The sequence below is a fragment of the Triticum aestivum genome, chromosome 5D (genome assembly GCF_018294505.1).
Source record: "Triticum aestivum cultivar Chinese Spring chromosome 5D, IWGSC CS RefSeq v2.1, whole genome shotgun sequence".
Lineage (NCBI taxonomy): Eukaryota > Viridiplantae > Streptophyta > Magnoliopsida > Poales > Poaceae > Triticum > Triticum aestivum.
The window spans coordinates 311,876,018-311,899,761 of record NC_057808.1 but is presented as its reverse complement, the minus strand read 5'-3'; the positions used below and the strand labels follow the sequence as shown (position 1 = coordinate 311,899,761).

The window sequence follows — 23,744 nt, the reverse complement described above, 5'->3', positions numbered from 1 at the left end:
TTAACTTAGTGCCCAGTGACAGTTGCTGTTTTTGTCCTGTTTTTTACTTTTCAGAAAATCAATATCAAACGGAGTCCAAACAAAGAAAAAACTTTGGATTGATTTTTTCTGGACCAGAAGAGACCCTAGAAGGTTCGGGGGGAGATCGGAAGGCCCACGAGGGAGTGACAAGCTCGTGGGGCGCGCCTCCGGGGGGGACGCCCCACAGGCTTGTGGGCCCCTCGCAGAGCGTCTTGACCTAATTTTGCCTCTATAAATACCCAAAAATTCCCCTCAGAGCAGAGAGCATCACGAAATACTTTTTCCGCCGCCACAAGTTTCTGTTCTCGTGAGATCCCATCTGGAGGCCTCCATCGGCACTCCGCCGGAGGGCCGATTGATCACGGAGGGGCTATACATCAACTTTGCTGCCCTTCCGATGATGCGTGAGTAGGCTACCACAGACCTACGGGTCCATAGTTAGTAGCTAGATGACTTCTTCTCTCTCGATGTTCTTCAATACAATGTTCTCTTTGATGTTCTTGGAATTATATCCAATGTAATTCTTTTTGGCGGTGGGTTTGTTCGGATCCAATGAATTGTGAGTTTATGATCAAATTATTCATGAATATTATTTGTGTTTTCTCTGAACTCTTTTATGCATGATGGTTATAGCTTCGTATTTCTTCTCCGATCTATTGATTTGGTTTGGCCAACTAGATTGATTTATCTTGCAATGGGAAGAGGTGCTTTGTAATGGGTTCGATCTTGCGGTGTTCAATCCCAGTGATAGAAGGGGACATGACATGTATGTATCGTTGCTATTAAGGGTAAAAGGATGGGGTTTATTCATGTGTGAGTTTATCTTGTCTACATCATGTCATCTTGCTTAAGGCATTACTCCGTTTTTTATGAACTTAATACTCTAGATGCATGCTAGATGGCGGTCAATGTGTGGAGTAGTAGTAGATGCAGAATTATTTTGGTCTACTTGTCTCGGACGTGATGCCTATATACATGATCATTGCCTTGGATATCGTCATGATTATTTATTTTTCTATCAATTGCCCAACAGTAATTTGTTTACCCACCGTATGCTATTTTCTCGAAAGAAGCCTCTAGTGAAAACTATGGCCCCCGAGTCTACTTTTATCATATATTAAAATCCAAAAATACCTTGCTGTAATTTTTCTTTCTTTATTGTTTTTATATTTTTGTGCGATCTATTTATCTATCGCCATATAATTTAATTTTGCAATTAACCGTCGAGGGATTGACAACCCCTTGTTCGCGTTGGGTGCAAGGATTTGTTATCCTGTGTGCAGGTACTACTTACATAATGTTGCTTGATTCTCCTACTGGATTGATAACCTTGGTTCTGAACTGAGAAAATACTTATCTCCACTGTACTGCATCATCCTCTCCTCTTCGAGGAAATCCCAACGCAGGTCACAAGTAGCAGGGTTTAGACTTCAGTCACTCCCGCATCCCATCATCTACAAACTAATTTCACGATACCTTCCCCTATGTACAAACATGATGAAGTATCATGTAGTCGATGATCACATAACACCACTAGAGAACAATACAACATAATGTCAAAACATTGAACGGTGATCAACTTCACATGATTACTAATAACAAGACTTCTCCCATGTCCTCAAGAACAAATAGACCCACTCACAACTCATAATTTTGAACATGTTCAGTAGTTATAAATATGCAATCAACAAGCTAAACATAATGATCTTCCACCAAGTAAACCAACTAGCATCAAGTACAAGATGTAATCAACACTACTAGCACCCCTAGGTAGCAATATGAGGTCTGATACAAATATTGAACACAAGAGATGAACTAGGGTTTTGAGATGAGATGGTGCTAGTGAAGATGTTGATCAGGATGATGCCTACCACGCTGAGAGGAGCGTTGGTGATGATGATGGCTTCAATTTCTCCCCTCCGTATGGAAGTTTCCCCGATAGAATCGCTCCGCGCAGATCAAAAGTTCTCCGCCTCTGTTTCCGCCTCGAGACAGCAACGGTTGGTCCCGAAAGTCTTCTTTGATTTTGTTTCTAGGATTAATGGATTCATATAGGAGAAGGACATCGGGAGGAGAGCCTCTAGGGCCCTAGGTGTGTTAGGACCGAGAGTATATCGACTAGAGGGGGTGAATGGGAGATTCAAAAATTCTTTCAAATGTTTTGAACTGATCCCAAACACAGCAACAAAAATAAGCTATGGTAGATACGAACTCAATCAAGCTTGCTATTGAGGAACAAAACCTTCGATGTGGGATGCAATAATGGTTCGAGCATAGGATACAACAGGCTTGATGATACCGATGGTAATGCAATATGCCAACAGATACAATATCATGACACATAGCTAGAATTAAACTGCGATGGATAACTATGAAGAATAACTATACTGATGTAAAAGATCACAGCACAGAGGATAAAAAGAACTAAGGTAGCATGACAGAATGATGAGGGTGCAACAATGTGAGCAACGAATGATAACTGTCACAGCGAGAGTGGAGCCGAATGATATGCAACAGAAAATAACTGATGAGATAACTATCGTCACAGAGCACGTATGAAGACTGCCGAAAGTAATGAAGTGAAGTAAATTGAACCAGTGGTGCTCGATGGCGACAGAGAGATTTGGTAGACCAGTTCATGTTTCTGCCAAAGGGATACGTCTGGTTGGAGGCGTTGTGACTTAACACGGAAGATAAACTCTCTTCACCCTATTCTCGTTCAACTCAAAGCTGATCAGACTTCTGTTGATTTCACTCGTGGTAGATACTTGTCGGCGATCTCCAAACCTTCGGTCGACCTTCGCGAACCACAATCACTCTTGGTTGCTGAAGATCTAGCTCGGGGAAGACAACAACTCTTCAACACTCGAGCCGAAACCTATCCGTCTAGAGAGTGCGCAGCTCTCAAGAGTAATAGGTACAAGAACTCTAACTCAGAACTACTGTGATGCTCAACCACTGTCTAAGTTTGGGCTCTTGATTTTTCTCTCGGTAGATCTTAAACTCAAATCACTCGGAGAGGGGGTGCTCAAATCAATCTTCTCAGAAATCTTAGGCAGAGCAGCCACCAGACAAAGCCGATGCGGGGTGGCTATTTATAGCCGCAGCCTTCCCTGAAGGGAAATGACCAAATTGGACATCGAGAGCAGCCAATGGCCGAATGACACGAGTCCAACGATCGGATTTTGAGCATAACGGTAACATTACTTGCGGAGCAAGTAATGCTAACTCCTCGGTCTGAGACAAATCTCTCGCAGCGAAAAAGATCATAGTCTCTTGCTGGCAAGTATTTGCTCGGAACATAAAGAGATTTCTCTCGCAACTTTCATAGGTTCGGGCTAAGCATCACAACGGATCTAAGCTTCGAGAGCCTATACCCCTCTTAATAGTCTAGAGGTCCTATTACTCAAATGAACCAAAGAAGAAAGACGAAAAGAATACTACGTCTTCAATTTGTCTTCGACTTTTGTTCGCTGCAGTCAATTTCTTCGCACAATAACACCGAGCCAAATGCTTTGCTTCAGCAGTAATCTTTCGAGGGGATAATTCCTTTACAGTAGTCTTCTCGTCTACGTACCTTCACTAGATGTAGCTCATTCTTCTCTGCAGCGCAGATATACTTCGGTGAAGTTCCTCGAACTTGGCACCAGAGACAACATTCTCTTTGGTTTCTGTATGGACTATTTCTCTCTGTATGCACTAGCAAATAAATCAGTCCATACTTGTTTCTGCCAACAATCTCCAAAACACAAGAAGGCATATATTGCACCAACAAGGTGGCCAAGTGGCGCGACCAGGGGGTCGCCACGCTACTTGCCCATGTGGCTGGTTGGTGGGCCCCCTTGATACATCTCCAACATATCTATAATTTTTTATTGTTCTATATTATCATTCTTGGATGTTTTACAATCATTTTATAGCAACTTCATATCATTTTTTGGGATTAACCTATAGACATAGTCCCCAGTGCCAGTTGTTGTTTTTTACTTCACAGACTATCCCTATCAAACGGAGCAAAACTTTTTGGAGATTTTTTTGGACTAGAAGACAACTTGGGAGCCAAGGAAGCACCTGGGAGGAGGCCCGTGGGGACCACAAGACACCATGGCGCGTAGGAGCCCAGGTGCGCCCTGGTGGGTTGTGGGGCCCACAGGGGTCAACCGCCTCTTTGCTCCATAAATTCCCAAATCTTCTAGAAACCCTAGGGGAGCAGACGAAACACAATTCTAGCCCCCGCAAGTTCTAGAACCACGAGATCCGATCTAACACCATCACGAAGGGGTTCATCATCCTCATTGGTGCCTCTCCGATGATGCGTGATTAGTCCACCATAGACCTACGGGTCAGTAGGCAATAGCTAGATGGCTTCTTCTCTCCTTTTGATTCTCAATACAATGGTCTCTTGAAGATCTATTTGATGTAAACCTTTTTGCGGTGTATTTGTTGGGATCCGATGAACTTTGAGTTTATGATCAGACTATATCCATGAATATTATTTGAGTTTCTTTTATCTCTTATATGCATGATTATTTATAGCCTCGTATTTCTTCCTCGAATCTTTGGTTTAGTTAGGCCAACTAGATCAATTTTTCTTGCCATGGGAAGAGGTGCTTTGTGATGGGTTCGATCTTACGGCGTCCTCACCCAGTGATAGAAGGGGTAGCAAGGCATGTATGTATCGTTGCTATTAAGGATAACAAGATAGGGTCTATTCCTACATGAATAGATCTTGTCTACATCATGTCATCATTCTTATTGCATTACCCCGTTTCTCCATGAACTTAATACACTAGATGCATGTTGGATAGCGGTCGATGTGTGGAGTAATAGTAGTAGATGCAGACAGGAGTCGGCCTACTAATCTTGGACGTGATGCTTATATATTGATCATTGCCTTGGATATCGTCATAATTATTCGATCTTCTATCAATTTCCCAATAGTAATTTGTTTACCCACCGTATGCTATTTTCTCGAGAGAAGCCACTTGTGAAATCTACGGCCCCCGGGTCTATCTTTTATCATATTACTTTCAGATCTATTTTTCACCATATTTGTTTTCAGATCTACTTTTACAAAAACCCAAAAATACTTTGTTGCACTTTTTATTTGCATCTTTTATTTCACGTTTTATTCAGATCTATTTATCCAAACACATACAAACCAATCTATCTTTTTACCGATGAGAGATTGACAACCGCTCTTACGCGTTGGGTTGCGAGGATTTGTTCTTTGTGTGCAGGTACCGTTTACATAGTGTTTCTTGGTTCTCCTACTAGATTGATACCTTGGTTTCATAACTGAGGGAAATACCTACCTTAGTTGTACTGCATCATCCCTTCCTCTTTGGGAAAATACCGACGTAGTTTCAAGGCGCATCACCCCTCTAGCGTAATTTTTGCTTCAGTATTTTTTATCTATTCCAAGTCTCCGTAAAATTTCACGTCAATTTGAGCTCCGGAGAATTGCTATCTCTGTTGTCATTGTTTCAGGTCAGATTTCCAGGTGCGGGCAATCTCCCTCCTTTGATATATCTTGAATTTTAAGAGAGAAAAGACATTAGAATTGCATCATATTATGGAATATAACATTGAAATAACCTAAATAATACTCCCCCCATCCCACAATGTAAGATCTTTTTGCAAAAAGCGTCTTACATTGTGGGATGGAGGGAGTATTAGATAATTATGGTGTAAAATGGACGTATCATGTATCATATTAGAGAAATCTAGTGTGACGGCTAGCCTAGATTAGTCACCAATTGTGTATGCTACAAGTTTATTTGGTGATGTTTTGTACTAATATCAACGTCTACAAGAGGATTGCATATTATTTATAACTAGATGATACCCCGCGCATTGCTGCATGTATGCGCTGAGGGAATGTAAAGATACATATCTACAAATTTAAATACAAATAATTATAAAATGTTGAGTAATATAGTATAATAAAGAAAACCATTTGGTAAGCTCCTCATGGATTGCTGCACGTGCACAATGAAATCACATGAAGATCTAATCATAAGGTAACAATTCATCACACCGAAAAATGACGCAAAGAATTACATCAAATTGATCTCAATCATGTAGGAAAACTCATGAGATATTTGTATTGAAGAACAAGGTAGAGGAAAATGCCATCTAGATACTTTTATGAACCCATAGTTCAAGGAGGACTACTCACACATGGTCATGGTGGCAGCGAGGTTTACGAAGATGGCTCCAGCGATGGATCGCCCCTCCGGGAGAGTGCCAAAAAAGGCCTCCAGATTGGATCTTCACTGAATAGAGAGGTGGTAGCGACGGAATATTCCTCAATAAATAAAACTTAAATTCTGGGGGAAATATAAAGGCGTCTGCTCTGCGAGGCAGTGGAGATGTGCCTCCAGGAACCCACCTCGTGGCCTATGGGTTGACCTCATGGGATCGCCGCCTGGGGCCCCTAGGGCACCTCTCTCACTATCTCAGCTGATCCCAACTTTGTATCCTTCTGAAACTTCGCGATGTATTTTTATTTGATTTTTTTGTCCTTGCAAAATTGATTCCTGTCCAAAAATACCATAAAACAACAACTGACTGTGGGCACTGAATTAATATGTTATTCCAGAAAAATATTAAATATTGGTGCCAAAAGTATGCAATTATTATATAAAAGTAGTATGAAACAAGCAAAAACTATAGATATGTTTGAAACGTATCAAATACAAACACTGATTTAGGGAAACTCATGTGCTACATCGTTGGCATCTCGATACTGGACTTACAGATCTTTACATAAGCGATGTCACCAGGGAGAAATCCGAAACCTTGTTGTTGAGGTCCTACTTGACCAATGGTCCATTTGCATCCACGAACCGACACAATTGAGGAGGACAAGTTTGTTGCTTCCTTCATTAAAGTGTTGCGCCATGAACGGATCATCAATGCATTCACATCACCTCTCTCTCTCTCTCTCTCTCTCTCTCTCTCTCTCTCTCTCTCTCTCTCTCTCTCTCTCTCTCTCTCTCTCTCTCTCTCTCTCTCTCTCTCTCTCTCTCTCTGTAACCACTTCTCCATCCCATGCAACCGATCCAGACCCTCCAAGGTTTTGACCATATATATGCACACTGTCTATATTGAGCTTCAGATTATCACTAGACCATGACGGTGCGCGTTGCTGCACCCGTCTATTTTTCCTATAGAATGGTAGGAATATCTTAAATATATGGATGCATGAGAGAATTAAACTCCTATTTTCGGCGAAACACTTGAATTTCTTATCCGTTTCATTTACCCCAACCAACTATTGACCATTTTATGTGACTATTCTTCTATATTTGTTAGGTTATCTTGTCACCAACCATGCCGCAACCACGTCAGAGGTCACTAACATGTATTGAAATATACTCCCTCCGTCCTTGAAAGAGTATATTTCCAACTTTGTTGGAGGGTCAAACTATCTCAAAATTTCATCGAGTTTGTGCAAAAACATGTTAATGCTTGTGAAACCAAATAGGTATATGATGAAAAATATATTTTATCATAAAGCTAACGCTACTAATTTGATGGCATAAATGTTGGTCTATTATTGTATAAATACGGTCAAACATAAAAAAGTTTGACTTTCCAATAAAGTTGGAAGTACACTCTTTTAAGGACGGAGGAAATATATTGCAAAGATAATGCGTTCACATGGTATAGAACAACTTTAGATTCAGCTTTCGTTTTATATTGCAAATATATTGCTATATGACAATTAAGAACAATAGCTATGTATTTTCACATGATTCAAGCATCTTAAAATACTCCCAACAAAAAGTTCAAGTGCACACATAGCAACTGAATCAATACTGAAAGATCCCGTAGTAAATTTATGAAGTCCCGTACATTGAGTCTGCTCAACATGAGACAAAAATAAATATTGCGAATCTTTGCATGTCTTTTCACTTTATACAACCTTAAGTGAACGTCTCACAAAGACTTCAGAGATATAAGAGCATGATTGTAATGATGTTCTCTTGTCAATAACTGCCAACATTCTCAAAAAAGGGAAATATAAGAGCCAAGCAATTTTTCACAAGAGAAAGTGGAAAAAGACGCAAATAACAGAAGCGGGATTACTGTTGCTATAGCCTGCAAGCATGGTTAGATATTCTGTACATGATCCACGTCTCGATTGTCTCGAAAAGAAAAACTTGGATAAGGGAGTACACCTACACCCAGGATTAGGAAGTCCGGTCTTCTATTTGTAATTCTGTAATTTCTCTAGTGTCAATTCCAATTCGAAGCTTTCGTTTTGACTGAGACTGATGAGGTAATATTTGGAGGTTGCATTGCCTATGAATAAATGCCTAGTGAGCCAAAAACAAAGTTCCACTTTTCTACAGCATCACGTCAAACAATGGTAGCCTAGAAAGATAAGATAGAGTGAAAGAAGGAAGTTACTAATAGTAGAAAGATGCATAAAGATACGGAGGAAAAAAAGGACAAGCAATCAAACAACTTTTATCCTACACATTTTCAGCTTGGATAACCTCTGTGCAACCTGTGAACTAAAATAGGGTTATGTCATTTTCCTCAATTTAGCAAAGATGCTTTGTATTCAAAACAATATGTTTTACTGTGCAAAGTAAGGTTGATTACCTCGAGCACAAGTCATGTTCAAATGTTGGGATAATCCCAATGATCACAGACCTGGAGAAACACATAACAAATTTAACAATGTTGACTTTGGCTTGGGTATTCCTCAAGGATTCCCATGCCTGTTACTACAAAATTTCGTAACATCAAACCATTATTGCCCCGTAAAATGTAAAACCATTGATCATTATGGTTCTGCATCACTTTTGTACATTTTCTCTTGTTGTAACATCTAATTTATCCATGATTTAGTTGACCACCAGAATCTACATGAAAATAGTTGGTTGTCTGAAAGCTACATATAGCATATGTCAAGGTTTGTTAAGACGTAATACACCCAGCAATCTGTTTATACATGGATTTGAAACTTGAACCAAACCAGATTGCTTAGCACACACATGAATTGAAAGTCTGAATGCTACATACCGCAGTCAAGTTTGCTAAGCCAAAAAACACCCTACAATATTTGTAACTAAGTAACACCACACCTGCAATTTTTTGGTACGAAATATAAATTCTCCAAAAACTAGTTAGCCATATAATATATAGTACAATTTTTGTCATGCAAGGACTAATGAGCTAAATATTGCAGGTTCACGTTCACCAGTATGACATGGATTCTCCTACTATAAAGTAGGAATTACTTATATACTACTCGTATAACATATGAATATGAATTTGTCTTGCATTACGCTTCCACAAATTGGTTAGTTTTTCTACCTCTTGTTCATTTTACAAATCAGCTACTGTATTGAGCAGATATATTTGCATCGAGTGATCTTTTTGTGAGATTAGTTTCAGTTCATCTCCTTTCAATTTATTTTTTGCACAATCATGATATTAATTAAACTTGTCCATATGTAGCACCAAATCATGGATAAATGGGAGACAAAATCTGAGCAGTAGTGTTCGCTGCTCAATTATCCGCCCACTATAACCACTAAGTATCCTGACATTTATCACTCGAGCACAACTGAGATAAAAAAAGCAGGATAATAAGTAGCCGATGAAGTAGACACAGTCACACAGTATGTGCAGGACATACATTGGTTGTTGAATCCAGAGACGGGAGGCCCACGATGGCGAGAGAGAAGTGACGGTTGAATAGGTGAATTAAAATAAAGCACGAACAGAGAGAATAAAGAAACTCACCAGGAACTTGTAGTGTCGATCTCGCCATATGAGTTGCGTATTGCCAGCGGCGGCACGAAGGAATCAACAATTCTAAAAACGGTAGAAACTACGTAAACATGGCCATAACAGCATCGCGTGCTCCTCTTTTACTGAACCCTAGTACCACGGATTCCAAGCGCGGCCTCGAGTTTTTCTCGTCTCCTTTGTCATCGATGTCAAAAATCTGCATCCGCAACCGTAGAAGTAGGGAAGACAGGGAAGAAGGTGGACAGAACGACGATAGATGCGGCGGCATACCTAAGAGTGGAGCTAGCTTCCATCAGTGCCCACAGTGGCAGTCGCGGCGAACCTATGGCCGATGTTGCCGTAAAAGACAAAACTTGATGTCAAGAGGAATGATGTGGCGTCGCTTGCTTCGCCGGGGAGGGGCCACGGAGGAGAGGATCTGCCGCCGCCGCGCACTTAGGATTCAGGTCATGGACGAGAGGGTGAGGGAGGGGCGCAGACGGAGAAGGGGATGAGTGGATGAGTCGTGACTCGTGGGGTGGAGCATGGAGCGGTCGCTCAGCTTTAGGCCAGTTCTCTTGCTAGCTTTTTCGGGCTTCCAGAATAAGCTGCCTCGTACCCAGCTTATTCCAGAAGCCCAACTAAAATTTTCCTTTTAGAAGCCTATTAGTTAATTCTTAACCACTAGGCTTCTAAAAAAATAAATTAGTTGGGCTTTTAGAATAAACTAGATGACATCCCGCGTGTTGCTGCGGAAACTTGTAGTAGTAAATTTTTTCTTGTAACAATCTGAGACAAAAGTTGTATTTCGGTAGACATGAAAAGGCTCAATGTACGAAAAAGGATAGTACATCATGCCTTGGTAACACACTTAACAATATGCGACATAGTAAATGGAACAAATGTTTTGAAGGAGATCATCCAAAAAAAATACTTTGCTTGCCAAGATGTACAATGCACGACGGACATAAGAATGAGTATTGCACGTATTAGAGTAAAACATGCATTACAATATAACACCAAAATCATTGAATTGGTCGACCAAACACTCCATATTTCTAGAACCATGTGTTAATGGCTAACTTGGAGTTTAAATCCACGGGAAGAGATTATTCATAGAGTACCACTGAAAGGAAAGGCACATAAGCTACATATTTTAATCATTAAAGCTAAAAGGGCTTATGAAGGATTAACCGAGAAGTAATGAAAGCAGAGATACCACACTGAAGGTCCCCAATCAAAAAATTACAATACTTGTGTTTACTCCCCAAAGCTCAACCTTGGACCAAAACAAAATAGCAGTATTAACAAAAATCCTACACTTACGGAAAGTGTGCTACGGACTGATTTCACAGGGAGATGTGTCATCCTCTCCACCATGAATTCACCCCTCCTTGATTTTAGCTGACCCCACCCCTTGATTTTAACTGGGCCATGCCAGCCCGTAACTTCCTTTCCGTGAGAAATGGCCAAAGCTGGGCTGGATGGATATGAATGGTCATCAGGCAATGAAAATCATTTACAGAATTGGTAATCATCATAGCATAGTTAACAGAAAATCTGAAAATGGTTTGGAATGCCATATGTCTAAAACAAAACTCATCAAGTCAATTCATCAGTGCCCTTGTTCAATATATATACAACATACTAAATCCCTAGGAAGTATGGGAGATAACAAAAAAAGGAGACAATCATAGAGTGTATGTACTACATAACATATTTGCAGAAAAACATCCAGGCAAGGTGGCCAAATACATCTCCTTAACCTATATAGCTGGAAAAAAAAGTGTGTTGGTTGTCAGGTATAGGTTTATTATATAATAAATCAACCTAATAAATGTAGATCGACATGTACATAGCTAGCCTTTTTGTGTGGAAAATAAACACAGTTAGCCTGATCAAGTGTTGGAAGGGATTACATACGACCTACATTAAACACCGGTGAACAACACGTAATGGTTTGTGACTGATGAAAAGATGTTTATAAGGAATTATATAATGGAGGAACAATTGCAAGTTGCATACAAAAACGTAAGAAACTGGAGGTCACAAAAATGATATATTGCAAAAGTTAAATTGAGGTGCGAAGTTTTTTCTTATTGACATGAACCAAATTTGTGCCACCAAAAAGGATACCTTAGCCTCTTCTTTTTTTATGATGAGAAAGCAGACACCAAATGCAGTACGTTTACAAACATCTCTGCATGAGTTCTATAGTTCTTGGCATGGCAAAATAATATGCGAAAAAATAAGCCAAAATGTGTTATGGAGATAACTACCAAATAAACACCGTCATTGAAAATGCAATTTACTAAGCACAATCTTAAGGTTCTCATGATTTGAGATGGTGTTAAATACTAAAATAGATCCTCGATTTTCAACTTTAACTACAGTGTAGCATTGGAAGATATATTTCCAGCATAAACTTAAGATGTGTAGGTCAAAACATTTGTAACCCTTTAGAGGGAAAGATATACCTGATATAGTGATGGAATGATAAAAGAGGCATGCCTATTGTGATCTGTATAATCCTGATGGTCACTACTTGAGAGAGCGATGGATCAAAAAGCTTTGTCACTATTGCATCAGAACTGGGTAGTAAAGCATGTATGTACATCATGCATGAATCATTAATTACGTTTGTCATTCAAAATAAAAGGCAATGATATAACTCATCAAAACATCTGGTACTGACCAAATAAACAATCGTAAGAGCACTTTGCCTGCATTTTTTTTACTTTTGCTAATTCAGTGCAAATCTGCAATCTGGGTAAAGATAATGAAGAATGTACAAAAGCAACAAAACCAATGGTTGTAAAGCTTTTCTTGTAAACTAAATATGGAAGTATAGAGCGCATTATTTATCCAGGAAAAGTGATAGGGCGGTAAAGCTTTGCCTGTAAACTAAATATGGACAAAAGTTCAGGAGTTATATATAGAGAGATCAATGTTGCCCATGCTCATAAATCATGCAGAATAAGCTTCAGTTGATAGCAGTTACCAGCAAAGTAAGACTACTTTTATTTAGCTTCAGCTGGTAAGAAGAACATTATAGTGCCAATATATATGTTTGTAGCATCAATCATTCCACCTATTTCGTTTTCTAACTCCCAGAACACCATCCAATTACCTGTAACCTGTTTGTAACAAAAGAGTATGCAATAAGCTATAAATTCAAGGGAAAAGAAAAGAATAGATACAAATTAATAGGAGCCCCTTAAAATTCGAAGCACAAATATTATTCAGTTATTAAGGAGTGTTTTTTTTCACGGAAGAGCGGGCACATTCAGAACCTATTCCAAAAGGAACTTATATCTACCTCAGGAAGGGGACGTTGACAGAATATCATCAATTAACCCCCTAATCTAGATTATTTGCCCTGCCTCCCTCAGAAACACATGTCTAGGAATTCCAGTACCAGTTCGCTTCCTCCTATTAAATCCAACCACCTTCGATTCTTGTACATGAAAAAATTGAACGGCAGGAAGAAAGAGTCCATCGATTGGGGATTAAAAGGCTGTAGCAGTGAGCAGCTTATAAGGGAGGAAGGTGTACCTGTAGAGGCATTCAGATTCTCCGAGCATGTGTCCGCGGCGACGCGGTGGTGGCGGCGAGGGATCCAATCTGCCTCGTCCGGCACGCGTCGCACCGGAAGGAGATGAGCGTCGACGGTGGTGGGGAGATTCAACTCGCGTTGACTTATCGGCAGAGAAAATAACGAATCTGGAGATGAAGCACGTACACCCAGCTGTGGTGGTAACGAAGGGAATGGAGAAAATGGTGAGGAAGAAGAAAATCCATCAGGTTCTTTTGGAAAATAGCGTGGGGAAGAAGACAGACGGGCACCTTGCAGATCTCGAGCAGAGGCGCCGGCACAAATTTCTGCAGAACAATATTTAAAGGGTGGACAGTTGCCGGAGGTCTCCACCAGTTTCTTCTACACCTCCATTGTGATGAAGGATACGATCGCTCGCCTGCCCCAATCCGTTTCATGCGCGCATTTGTGGTGGGGAGATTGAGAGTCAGGAGGAGAAGCGGTGAAGATGAGCAGTCTGGGCGATTGACCCCGACGTGCGCCATTAGCAGATGGGCCAACGGCTAGCAGGCCATCCTCGTACATGCCGCACAGCACGGTATGCCAGAAACGAAACACATGACGTGGCAGAGTTGATGATGTGGTGAAACTGCTGAGGTGGATAGGCTGCATGTCAAGAGAAATAAGTTAGTGGGGATGAACTATTTAGGTATTATAGATTAGGTAGGGTGCAGCTTATTGCAGCTTATTCTAGAAGCCACCAAAAGAACTGGCCTTTAACGGGTCCGCGTACGTACCTGTAACCCGAATAAGCCAGAATCTACAGATTTTGTTCCAGGAGCAGCTGCCCAATTGACGATGCGCCCGACCCGCAACAATGCTGGCCCGTAAATCTATCTACTGCGGGAAGTGCTGCCAATCGGATGGCCAGGAATGTTCAGAAGCTTGATCGGATGGCTGAAAAGGCAGAATGTCTGAGGAGGCTCCTAAGGTGCACAGCTATAATGTTTTAAAATTTGACGGGGCCTTCCATTTTCTTTAACTTTGTGCCTACTGATACGTCGCCAACGTATCTATAATTTTGATTGTTCCATGTTATTATATTATCTATTTTGGATGTTTTATATGCATTAATATGCTATTTTATATTATTTTTTGGACTAACATATTAACTCAAAGCCTAGTGCCAGTTTCTGTTTTTTCCTTTTTTTGAATTTTACAGAAAATGAATATCAAATGGAGTCCATACGGAATACAACTTTCGCGATGGTTTTTCTTGGACCAGAAGACACCCAGGAGACTTGGAGAGGAGGCCAGAAGACCTACGGGGAGGCCACAAGCCCTGGGTGTCGGGGTTCTGGGACCGGGGTGCCCAGACTTGCCTGCCTGCGGCCCGAAGCGTGGCTCCACCAACGGCCTGGTACGGCCCAGCTTCAGCAGCGACAAACCAAGACCCTCGTGAGGGGCCAAGCCTCGCGAGGCAGACAATACCAAGACCTCCCTGGGGGCGGCCTCGCTAGGCCGGCTCCCGAGGAGCTGAGATATCTATGCAGGGGGCACCTCGCGAGGTTCACATGACGTGAGACGTGACGACCAAGGCCAGGTGGGCGCCAGCGGGCGCAGTGCACCAGTTTCCTCTTTAGTGCTAAAGAGGCAAGCGCAAGCGAGGAGTCCCGAGGCATCAGGCAAAGGTTTCCATATCGATGCAACAAGACCAAGACCAGCAGGACGGCAGGAAGGAGGTCACCACGGAGCCCACAATAGCGTCACCACCAGAGCCTTTAGCAGGCGAAGACTACTTTTGTCAGAATAGCTTGTACTAGTTGTCTCCCTTCAAAATTGGCCGTTGTGGGATCCCTTCCAGCCTACATTTGGAAAGAGGACCAAGGCCACTATAAATAGGACCTAGCCACCACCATGGAGGGGATCGATTCAACCCTAACCCCCTCACCAACTCATCTTGGATTAGATCCATTCCATCCTCACATCCACCAGCTCATCGAGCTCAAGAACACCTCTCCTCCTGAGGCGGTTCATCCACTATACTAGTTCATCCTCAGCCCTCGAGGCAATCCACCACCACATTGGAGTAGGGTATTACACCACGCGGTGGCCCGAACCAGTATAAACCTCTGTGTCTCGTGTTCTTTGGGTTCGTCGAGCTAGGCCGTGAGATCATTGAGCGAGCGAGATAGGAAGAGAGTGTTCTTCGTCCGCACCCCAGAGTTCGAACCTCGCAAGGGTTTGCCGGAACCCGTAATCCGACATTTTGGCGCGCCAGGTAGGGGTGCGCCGAAGCTTTCCTCCGTCGATCCACGCTCCACTGCTCCACCGCATCCATGGCTGATGCTCGTCGAGCCCGCGTAGAGCGTCGGGCCGCTCTCAACGCTCGCGTTGCCCAGATGGCGCCCGTTGGCGGGCCTCCCCGTCGCTCTCCATCACTTGCTGCCAACGCCGCCACCGGCCCGGCGGGAAACGAGCAGCAAGCTTCATCGCTGCACCGCCACCCCGTCGCTGACTCCGCCCGGCTCGTTGTCCCACGCTCGCCGCGGGCCCGCGGACGCGCAGGCTGCGCTGCTCATGGCGCGTGAGCTCCCGCGCTACCACCCAGTCGACGACCTTTACGAGGACTAGCTGGACCGCATCGCCGAGCTCGTCGGCGCCGCTGGTGAGGGAGTCCTAGATTAGGGGGTCCCCGGGTGTCCGGGCTATGTGGTATGGGCCGGACTGATGGGTCGTGAAGATACAAGATAAAAGGCCTTCCCTAGTGTCCGGATGGGACTCTCCTTTGCGTGGGTGGAAAGCTTAGATCAACTCTTGTAATCCCTATACTCATCAAAGTCAATCAAGTAGGAAGTAGGGTATTACCTCCATCAAGAGGGCCCGAACCTGGGTAAACATCGTGTCCCCCGCCTCCTGTTACCTTCGATCCTCAGATGCATAGTTCGGGACCCCCTACCTGAGATCGGCCGGTTTTGACACCGACATTGGTGCTTTCATTGAGAGTTCCTCTATGCTGACGACAGAAGGTCCGATGGCTCGTTCGATCATCTACAATGATGATGTTTCGGGGGAGACTTTCCCCCCTAGCCAAATTTTCGTATTCGGCGGCTTCGCACTGCGAGCCAACTCGATTGGCCACCTTAAGCAGATTGACAGCTACGCCCCTGGTCATCAGATCAGTTTCGGGAACCTAAATTATGTTGCCGATATTCGAGGAGACTTGATCTTCGAAGGGTTCGTGGCCCCGACCGCCGCTCTGGCCTTAGATCCAGAGCAGACTACCAGGTCCGAAGACGGGAGTTTAGAGCCCGCCGGACTCCCTGCAATTATGGAACTTGCTACCGGGGATCTGGAGGGGACGGCGTCATCGGCAAACCCAAAGACGAACCGAGCTCCTCTTGTCGCTAAAGTGCCGGACTCTCCCTCGGGCTCTAAATCTGAATTCTCGAGGTCCGCGTCAAGCGGGCGCGGCCAGGAGGCTCTCACCCCAGTCAGCCCCGCGGACTCTCGCTTCTCTGTCCAATCCTCGCTCCTAAACGAGGCTCTGGACTTAATGTGATCCCTCGCCATTACAGAGGAATCGCTTCTGAATTACGCCCAGCCCGGAATAGGGGCTGAGAGCGGGGAATTTTACGTCCCACCCACCACCCACTTCATAGCCACAGTCGAAGATCTAACCGACATGCTGGACTACGCCTCCGAAGACATCGACGGCATGGACGACGATGCCGGAGACGAACAAGGCCAAGACCCTCCGTTTACCGGACGTTGGACAGCCACCTCCACATACGACGTGTACATGGTGGACACACCCAAAGAGTATGACAGCGAGAAGGATCTGGTTGAGGACAAGCCTGCTGAAGCACCACCAAAACATCGACGTCAGCGGCGCCGCTCAAAATCGCGTTGCGACAAAGACAGCAATACCGGCACCGAAAGAACAACACCCCGGAGAATGCCGAAGACCCAGAAGCCCCTGTCGAACCAACATCCGAACAGGACGATTGGGAGGATGAGCAAGTTAACCCCGACGATCCTATCGGGAACGAGGACTCGGAGGATAGTAATTACCTACCGATCTCCGAAGAGGATGCGAGCCTCGGCGACGAAGACTTCATCGTACCAGAGGAACCCCTCGAACAAGAGCGCTTTAAGCGCCGGCTAATCGCCGTTGCGAAAAGCCTAAAAAAGAAGCAGCAATAGGTTCAAGCTGAACAGGATTTACTCAATGACAGATGGACTAATGTCTTGGCAGCCGAGGAATACGGCCTCGAACGCCCAACTAAGAGTTACCCAAAGCGCAAGCTACTACCACAATTTGACGACGAGGCCCTGGAGCCAATACCGCCAAAGCACAAAACTGCTGACGAACCCGACCGACCACCACGTGGACGGGACAGACCGGCTACTTATGCCGAACACTAGCCCGCGCCACCCCTCCGTAGAGGCAAGGAGGCAACAGCCCTGGGCTATACCTACGACCTACGCAAGGACCTGGATAATAGAGCCGGTCAGACAAGATCAATCTATGGATCTAGGGGGCGTGCTCCAATGCGAGAGGACGGCCATCAGGCCTGGCGTGATAGGCACAACCTCACCCGGGCCGAAAACCGCATACGGACTTCATCCAAACTGCGTCGCAACATCGCCCGGTACAGAGGCGCCACACACCCCTTATGCTTCACCGACGAAGTGACGGAACATCAGTTCTCAGAAGTGTTTAACCCCGTGAACATTGAATCATACGATGGTACGAGCGATCCCGCGATATGGATTGAAGATTTTCTTCTCCACATTCACATGGCTCGCGGTGACGACCTCCATGCCATCAAATACCTGCCCCTAAAACTCAAGGGGACAACACGGCATTGGCGGAACAGCCTCCCAAAAAACTCTGTTGGTAGTTGGGAAGAATTGGAAGATGCCTTTAGAGACAAATAAGGTACCTATGTTCGGCCTCCAGACGCCGATGACCTTAGTCAAATAGTCCAGCAACCCGGAGAATCAGCCCGGAAGCTCTGGACCAGGTTCTTAATTAAAAAGAACCAAATTGTGGATTGTCCGGATGCCGAAGCCCTCACAGCCTTTAAACACAGCGTCCGGGTCGAGTGGCTCGCCCGACATCTCGGTCAAGAAAAACCGAAGTCCATGGCAGCCCCTACCGCACTTATGACTCGCTTTTGCGCGGGAGAAGACAGCTGGCTAGCTCGTAGAAGCAATAGCACTAGCGACCCTGGCACCTCCGAGGCCAAGGATGGCAATGGTAAGCCACGACGCAACAAACGCAAGCGTCGAAACAAAAATGAAGATACTGAAGACACGGCGGTCAACGCCGGATTTTCAGCGGCTCTAAATCCGGTCAGCGAAAGAAGCCATTCAAAGGAAACAAAGATGGTCCATCCAGTTTGGACAGAATACTCGATAGGTCTTGCCAGATTCACGGCAGCCCTGACAAACCTACCAATCATACCAACAGAAATTGTTGGGTCTTTAAGCAGGCCGGTAAGCTAAACACTGAACATAAGGGGAAAGGGCCGCCCAACGAGGGCGATGACGAAGAGCCTCGTCCACCGAACACAGGGGGACAGAAGAAATTTCCTCCCGAGGTCAAAACGGTGAATATGATCTACGTCACTCATATCCCTAAACTGGAGCGCAAGCGCGCCTTAAGGGACGTCTATGCCATAGAGCCAGTCGACCCAAAATTTAACCCATGGTCAGCCTGTCCAATCACTTTCAATCGCAGAGACCATCCGACCAGTATCCGTCACGGAGGTTCGGCCGCATTAGTCCTCGATCCAATTATCGACGGATTCCACCTCACGCGAGTCCTTATGGACGGCGGCAGCAGTCTTAACCTGCTTTACCAGGACACTGTCCTTAAAATGGGTATTGATTCGTCAAGAATCAAGCCCACTAAAACCACATTTAAAGGAGTTTTACCCGGCGTAGAGGCCTGTTGCACAGAATCCATTATGCTGGAAGTCGTCTTCGGCTCACCGGATAACTTCCGAAGCGAAGACTTGATCTTCGACATCGTCCCCTTGCGCAGTGGCTATCATGCACTGCTCGGACGAACCGCCTTTGCCCGCTTCAATGCAGTCCCGCATTACGCTTATCTAAAGCTCAAGATGCCCGGACCACGCGGCGTCATAACAATCAATGGAAATACAGAGCGCTCTCTCCGTACTGAGGAGCATACCGCGGCCCTCGCAGCCGAAGTACAGGGTAGGATCATTAAACCGAATACTACATCGGCAGTCAAAGCCCCGAACACTGTCAAACGAGTCCGGTCTACCCTGCAGAATGGAAGTCTGGCTCGTTCAGAGCTACACTAGTAATTCAGCCTCCGTCAAGGCCTCAACCTGACAGCGGCATACGTACCGCGTGTACATCACTACGCACTAAAGATACCATGGGCAAGGATGGAGGCCTACCAAAAATAAGGTCCACAATACAGTTTGACCCTATCCGAACCCTCATATTTCTCTCTTTCCTCTTCTCTTTATTTTTCAGGTTCTTTACAACCCATATCACCTTTTGATGGTACTAAGGGCCCTTTTTCTAGGCCCCTTATAAATACTAGATCGTTGATCCTCTCAAAGGATCATACACCAAGGCGAAAAGCAGCACAGACGTGCGGCATAGTGTCCAAATGATCTTCAAGATCATCTTTTTAATTTTAGGGCCTGTATACAGGTTTCCCTTGTCCTCGGCATGTAAAATAGCCGTGATGCTTATCGCATCTCCTGTAAAAACACGTTTTGATGTACCAATCAGACTATAATGGAAACAGTGTCGCCCAACCCTGTTCGGTATTGGCTCATCTTTTAATCCATTTTTCCACTTCATGTCCGAATTGACATATACACCTTGGTACGACTTAAATCGCCAGGGGCTCTATTCAAGCCATATATATATATATCTTCCACAATATAAAGTCTGAATACTCTGAGAGTACACTTCGGCGTCCCGAATACTACATTATATGCATCAGCTCTGAATCACGTCTTTGGTCAATAGTTGGGTTGCCCGGCTCTTGTGCTTGCTGATACGTCTCCAACATATCTATAATTTTGATTGCTCCATGCTATATTATGTACTGTTTTGGACATTATTGGGCTTTATTATTCACTTTTATATTATTTTTGGGACTAACCTATTAACCGGAGGCCCAGCCCAGAATTGCTATTTTTTTTCCTATTTCAGAGTTTCGCAGAAAAGGAATATCAAATGGAGTCCAAACGGAATGAAACCTTCGGGAACGTGATTTTTAGGAAGATTATGATCCAGGAGACTTGGACCCTATGTCAAGAAACAAAAGAGGAGGCCACGAGGTAGGGGGGCGCGCCTACCCCCCCAGGGCGCGCCCTCCACCCTCGTGGGCCCCCTGTTGCTCCACCGACGTACTCCTTCCTCCTATATATACCTACGTACCCCCAAACGATCAGAGACGGAGCCAAAAACCTAATTCCACCGCCGCAACCTTCTGTACCCACAAGATCCCATCTTGGGGCCTGTTCCGGAGCTCCGCTAGAGGGGGCATCCATCATGGAGGGCTTCTACATCATCATCATAGCCTCTCCGATGAAGTGTGAGTAGTTTACCTTAGACCTTCGGGTCCATGGTTAGTAGCTAGATGGCTTCTTCTCTTTTTTTGGATCTCAATACAATGTTCTCCCCCTCTCTTGTGGAGATCTATTCGATGTAATCTTCATTTTGCGGTGTGTTTGTTGAGACCGATGAATTGTGGGTTTATGATCAAGATTATCTATGAACAATATTTGAATCTTCTCTGAATTCTTTTATGTATGATTGGTTATCTTTGAAAGTCTCTTCGAATTATCAGTTTGGTTTGGCCTACTAGATTGATCTTTCTTGCAATGGGAGAAGTGCTTAGCTTTGGGTTCAATCTTGCGGTGTCCTTTCCCAGTGACAGTAGGGGCACCAAGGCACGTATTGTATTGTTGCCATCGAGGATAACAAGATGGGGTTTTTATCATATTGCATGAATTTATCCCTCTACATCATGTCATCTTGCTTAAGGCGTTACTCTATTTTCATGAACTGAATACTCTAGATGCATGCTGGATAGCGGTCGATGAGTGGAGTAATAGTAGTAGATGCAGGAAGGAGTCGGTCTACTTGTCTCGGACGTGATGCCTATATACATGATCATACCTAGATATTCTCATAACTATGCTCAATTCTGTCAATTGCTCAACATCAATTCGTTCACCCACCGTAAAATACTTATGCTCTTGAGAGAAGCCACTAGTGAAACCTATGGCCCCCGGGTCTATCTTCATCATATTAATCTTCCAACACTTAGTTATTTCCTTTGCTTTTTACTTTGCTTTTATTTTACTTTGCATCTTTATCACAAAATTACCAAAAATATTATCCTATCGTATCTATCAGATCTCACTCTCGTAAGTGACCGTGAAGTTATTGACAACCCCTTATCGCGTTGGTTGCAAGGATTTATTTGTTTTGTGTAGGTGCGAGGGACTCGCGCGTAGCCTCCTACTGGATTGATACCTTGGTACTCAAAAACTGAGGGAAATACTTACGCTACTTTGCTGCATCACCCTTTCCTCTTCAAGGGAAAACCAATGCAGTGCTCAAGAGGTAGCACTTGCTACCTTACATTCCGTTTTCGGCTAAGGCAGTAAAGGGAGAACCACTGCGATTGTGTTTCCTGCTGGCCCGGTCAAACACCTCAGTAGAGAAAGCCGAAAACTGACTGTCGTGATGCGGCAAGAGCTAGTCAGCAATTCGGTGACCTACTAAATCTCTAGCGATTTCTTCCATATTACACGAAGGTCTGGCTTTTGCCAGTCACGTGCTTAAGGCATCCAAGTTCGGATAGCCGCACACGCACTAGGGGCTATCTCACAGTCCCAATATCAAACTCCTATGGCTAAGTGAGAATGATAAAGCCGCATAGTCCGATTGCCTGGTTCGCCGCACTAACACCTCCTTCACGGACAAAGATGTTGGGTCAAGTGTGGTTACGTGCCATCCCGAACACCCCCGTAGTATCTACGTGGGGGCTGAAGCCGACGACTGGCAAAGTCTCAGTAATAAAAATGGCCGCACAGGAGGAAAAACACTTTAACATAAACAACATAAATATATTACAAAATCATTGGTTTATACACCGTCTGGGCAGTTCAGATACATTTACTCAAACATTATATCCTTCGAACATTAACCCTCTATCAAATGGGCACCCTCAAGGACGTCTTCGAAGTAGCGCTCCGGCTTGCGGTGGTCCTTGCCTCCGGGTGGACCCTCAATGGCTACGTCGGCAACCTTCATCTTTGCCCAGTGCATCTTGACATGGGCAAAGGCCATCCGTGCACCTTCTATGCACGCCGAGCGCTTGACAGCGTCAACTCGGGGCAAGGCATCGCCGAGCCGCTTGACCAAACCGAAGTAGTTGCTCGAAATGGGTCCGGCTGGCCACAGCCGGACTATAAGGTCCTTCATGGCCAATCCGGGCATTCTATGCAGCTCCGCCAGCTGCATCATCTGGTTGTTTAGCAGCGCTGGCCGCTCTGGCGCCAGGTACTATATCCAGAAGAGCTTGTCCATCGTGTTCCCTTCTTGGGCCCGGAAATACTGTGTGGCGTCGGCTGCACTCCTTGGGAGATCCGCAAAAGCGTCTGGAGCACTCCATAGTCGATTCAGCAAAGCAGACCTTCGACCTCCAAATATACTCTGTAAAAGAAAAGGCTTACCAACCGCTATCTGTCTGGCTTGCTTGATCTCCTCGCAAGCCTCTCGGGACTCGCCCCGTGCATCCTTCGCCTCTTGAAGAGCCTTGTTGAGTTCGGCCGCTTGCGCTTTATTACTCTCCTCTAACGCCTCACACTTGTTGGCGGCGTCTTGAAGCACCTGTTCCACTTCGGTCACTTGCCCCTCATACTTGCGATGGGTGACCTGCTTGGCCTCTAAATCCGCAGCCGCTTTGTCAGCGGTCGCTTTGCTTGCTTGCGCCTCCTTTTTGGCTTCAGCAAGAGCACTCTTGAGGGCCCTGACCTCGGTCGCGTTCCCTACAATCATATACATAGCAGCACATGAGCGGAAACTCTGAGTTTGCATTATAACTTAGTCTTGTAAGGGGTCTTTTAAAAGCATACCTTGGGTCTCATCGAACCGCTTGTTAATGCGGTCGATCTCATCGTCAACCAGCTTTAGTTTCCGCTGGAGTTCGGAAACTTCAGCGTCCTTGGCTGCAGCCGCCAACATTGAAGCATGTTTGCCAAAATAGTTAACGGTGTTATCTCCTGCGAATTTTGATCCTCTGTCCGGCTCCTTTTTCCAAAGAACCGAACAGAGTCTCAGGGGCTACTGTCTATATACATGCATATTCTTCCAATGCGAAAAGTGGCTAAGCATATTATTGCACATACCTCAAAGC

At 44.7% G+C, this 23,744-nt stretch overlaps 1 protein-coding gene across 1 annotated transcript; it reads right to left on the bottom strand.

Annotated features, from left to right (window-relative positions):
• Positions 1 to 10,981: 10,981 nt before the first annotated feature.
• LOC123121404 (uncharacterized) lies at positions 10,982 to 13,896 on the bottom strand. The gene is made up of 4 exons (XM_044541363.1): positions 13,624 to 13,896; positions 13,333 to 13,525; positions 12,908 to 12,914; positions 10,982 to 11,257 (listed from the first exon to the last, which is right to left on the bottom strand). The coding sequence occupies exons 1-4, from the start codon at positions 13,855 to 13,857 to the stop codon at positions 11,038 to 11,040; spliced, it is 654 nt and encodes a 217-aa protein (XP_044397298.1). The 5' UTR covers positions 13,858 to 13,896; the 3' UTR covers positions 10,982 to 11,037.
• Between the last annotated feature and the right edge of the window lie 9,848 nt (positions 13,897 to 23,744).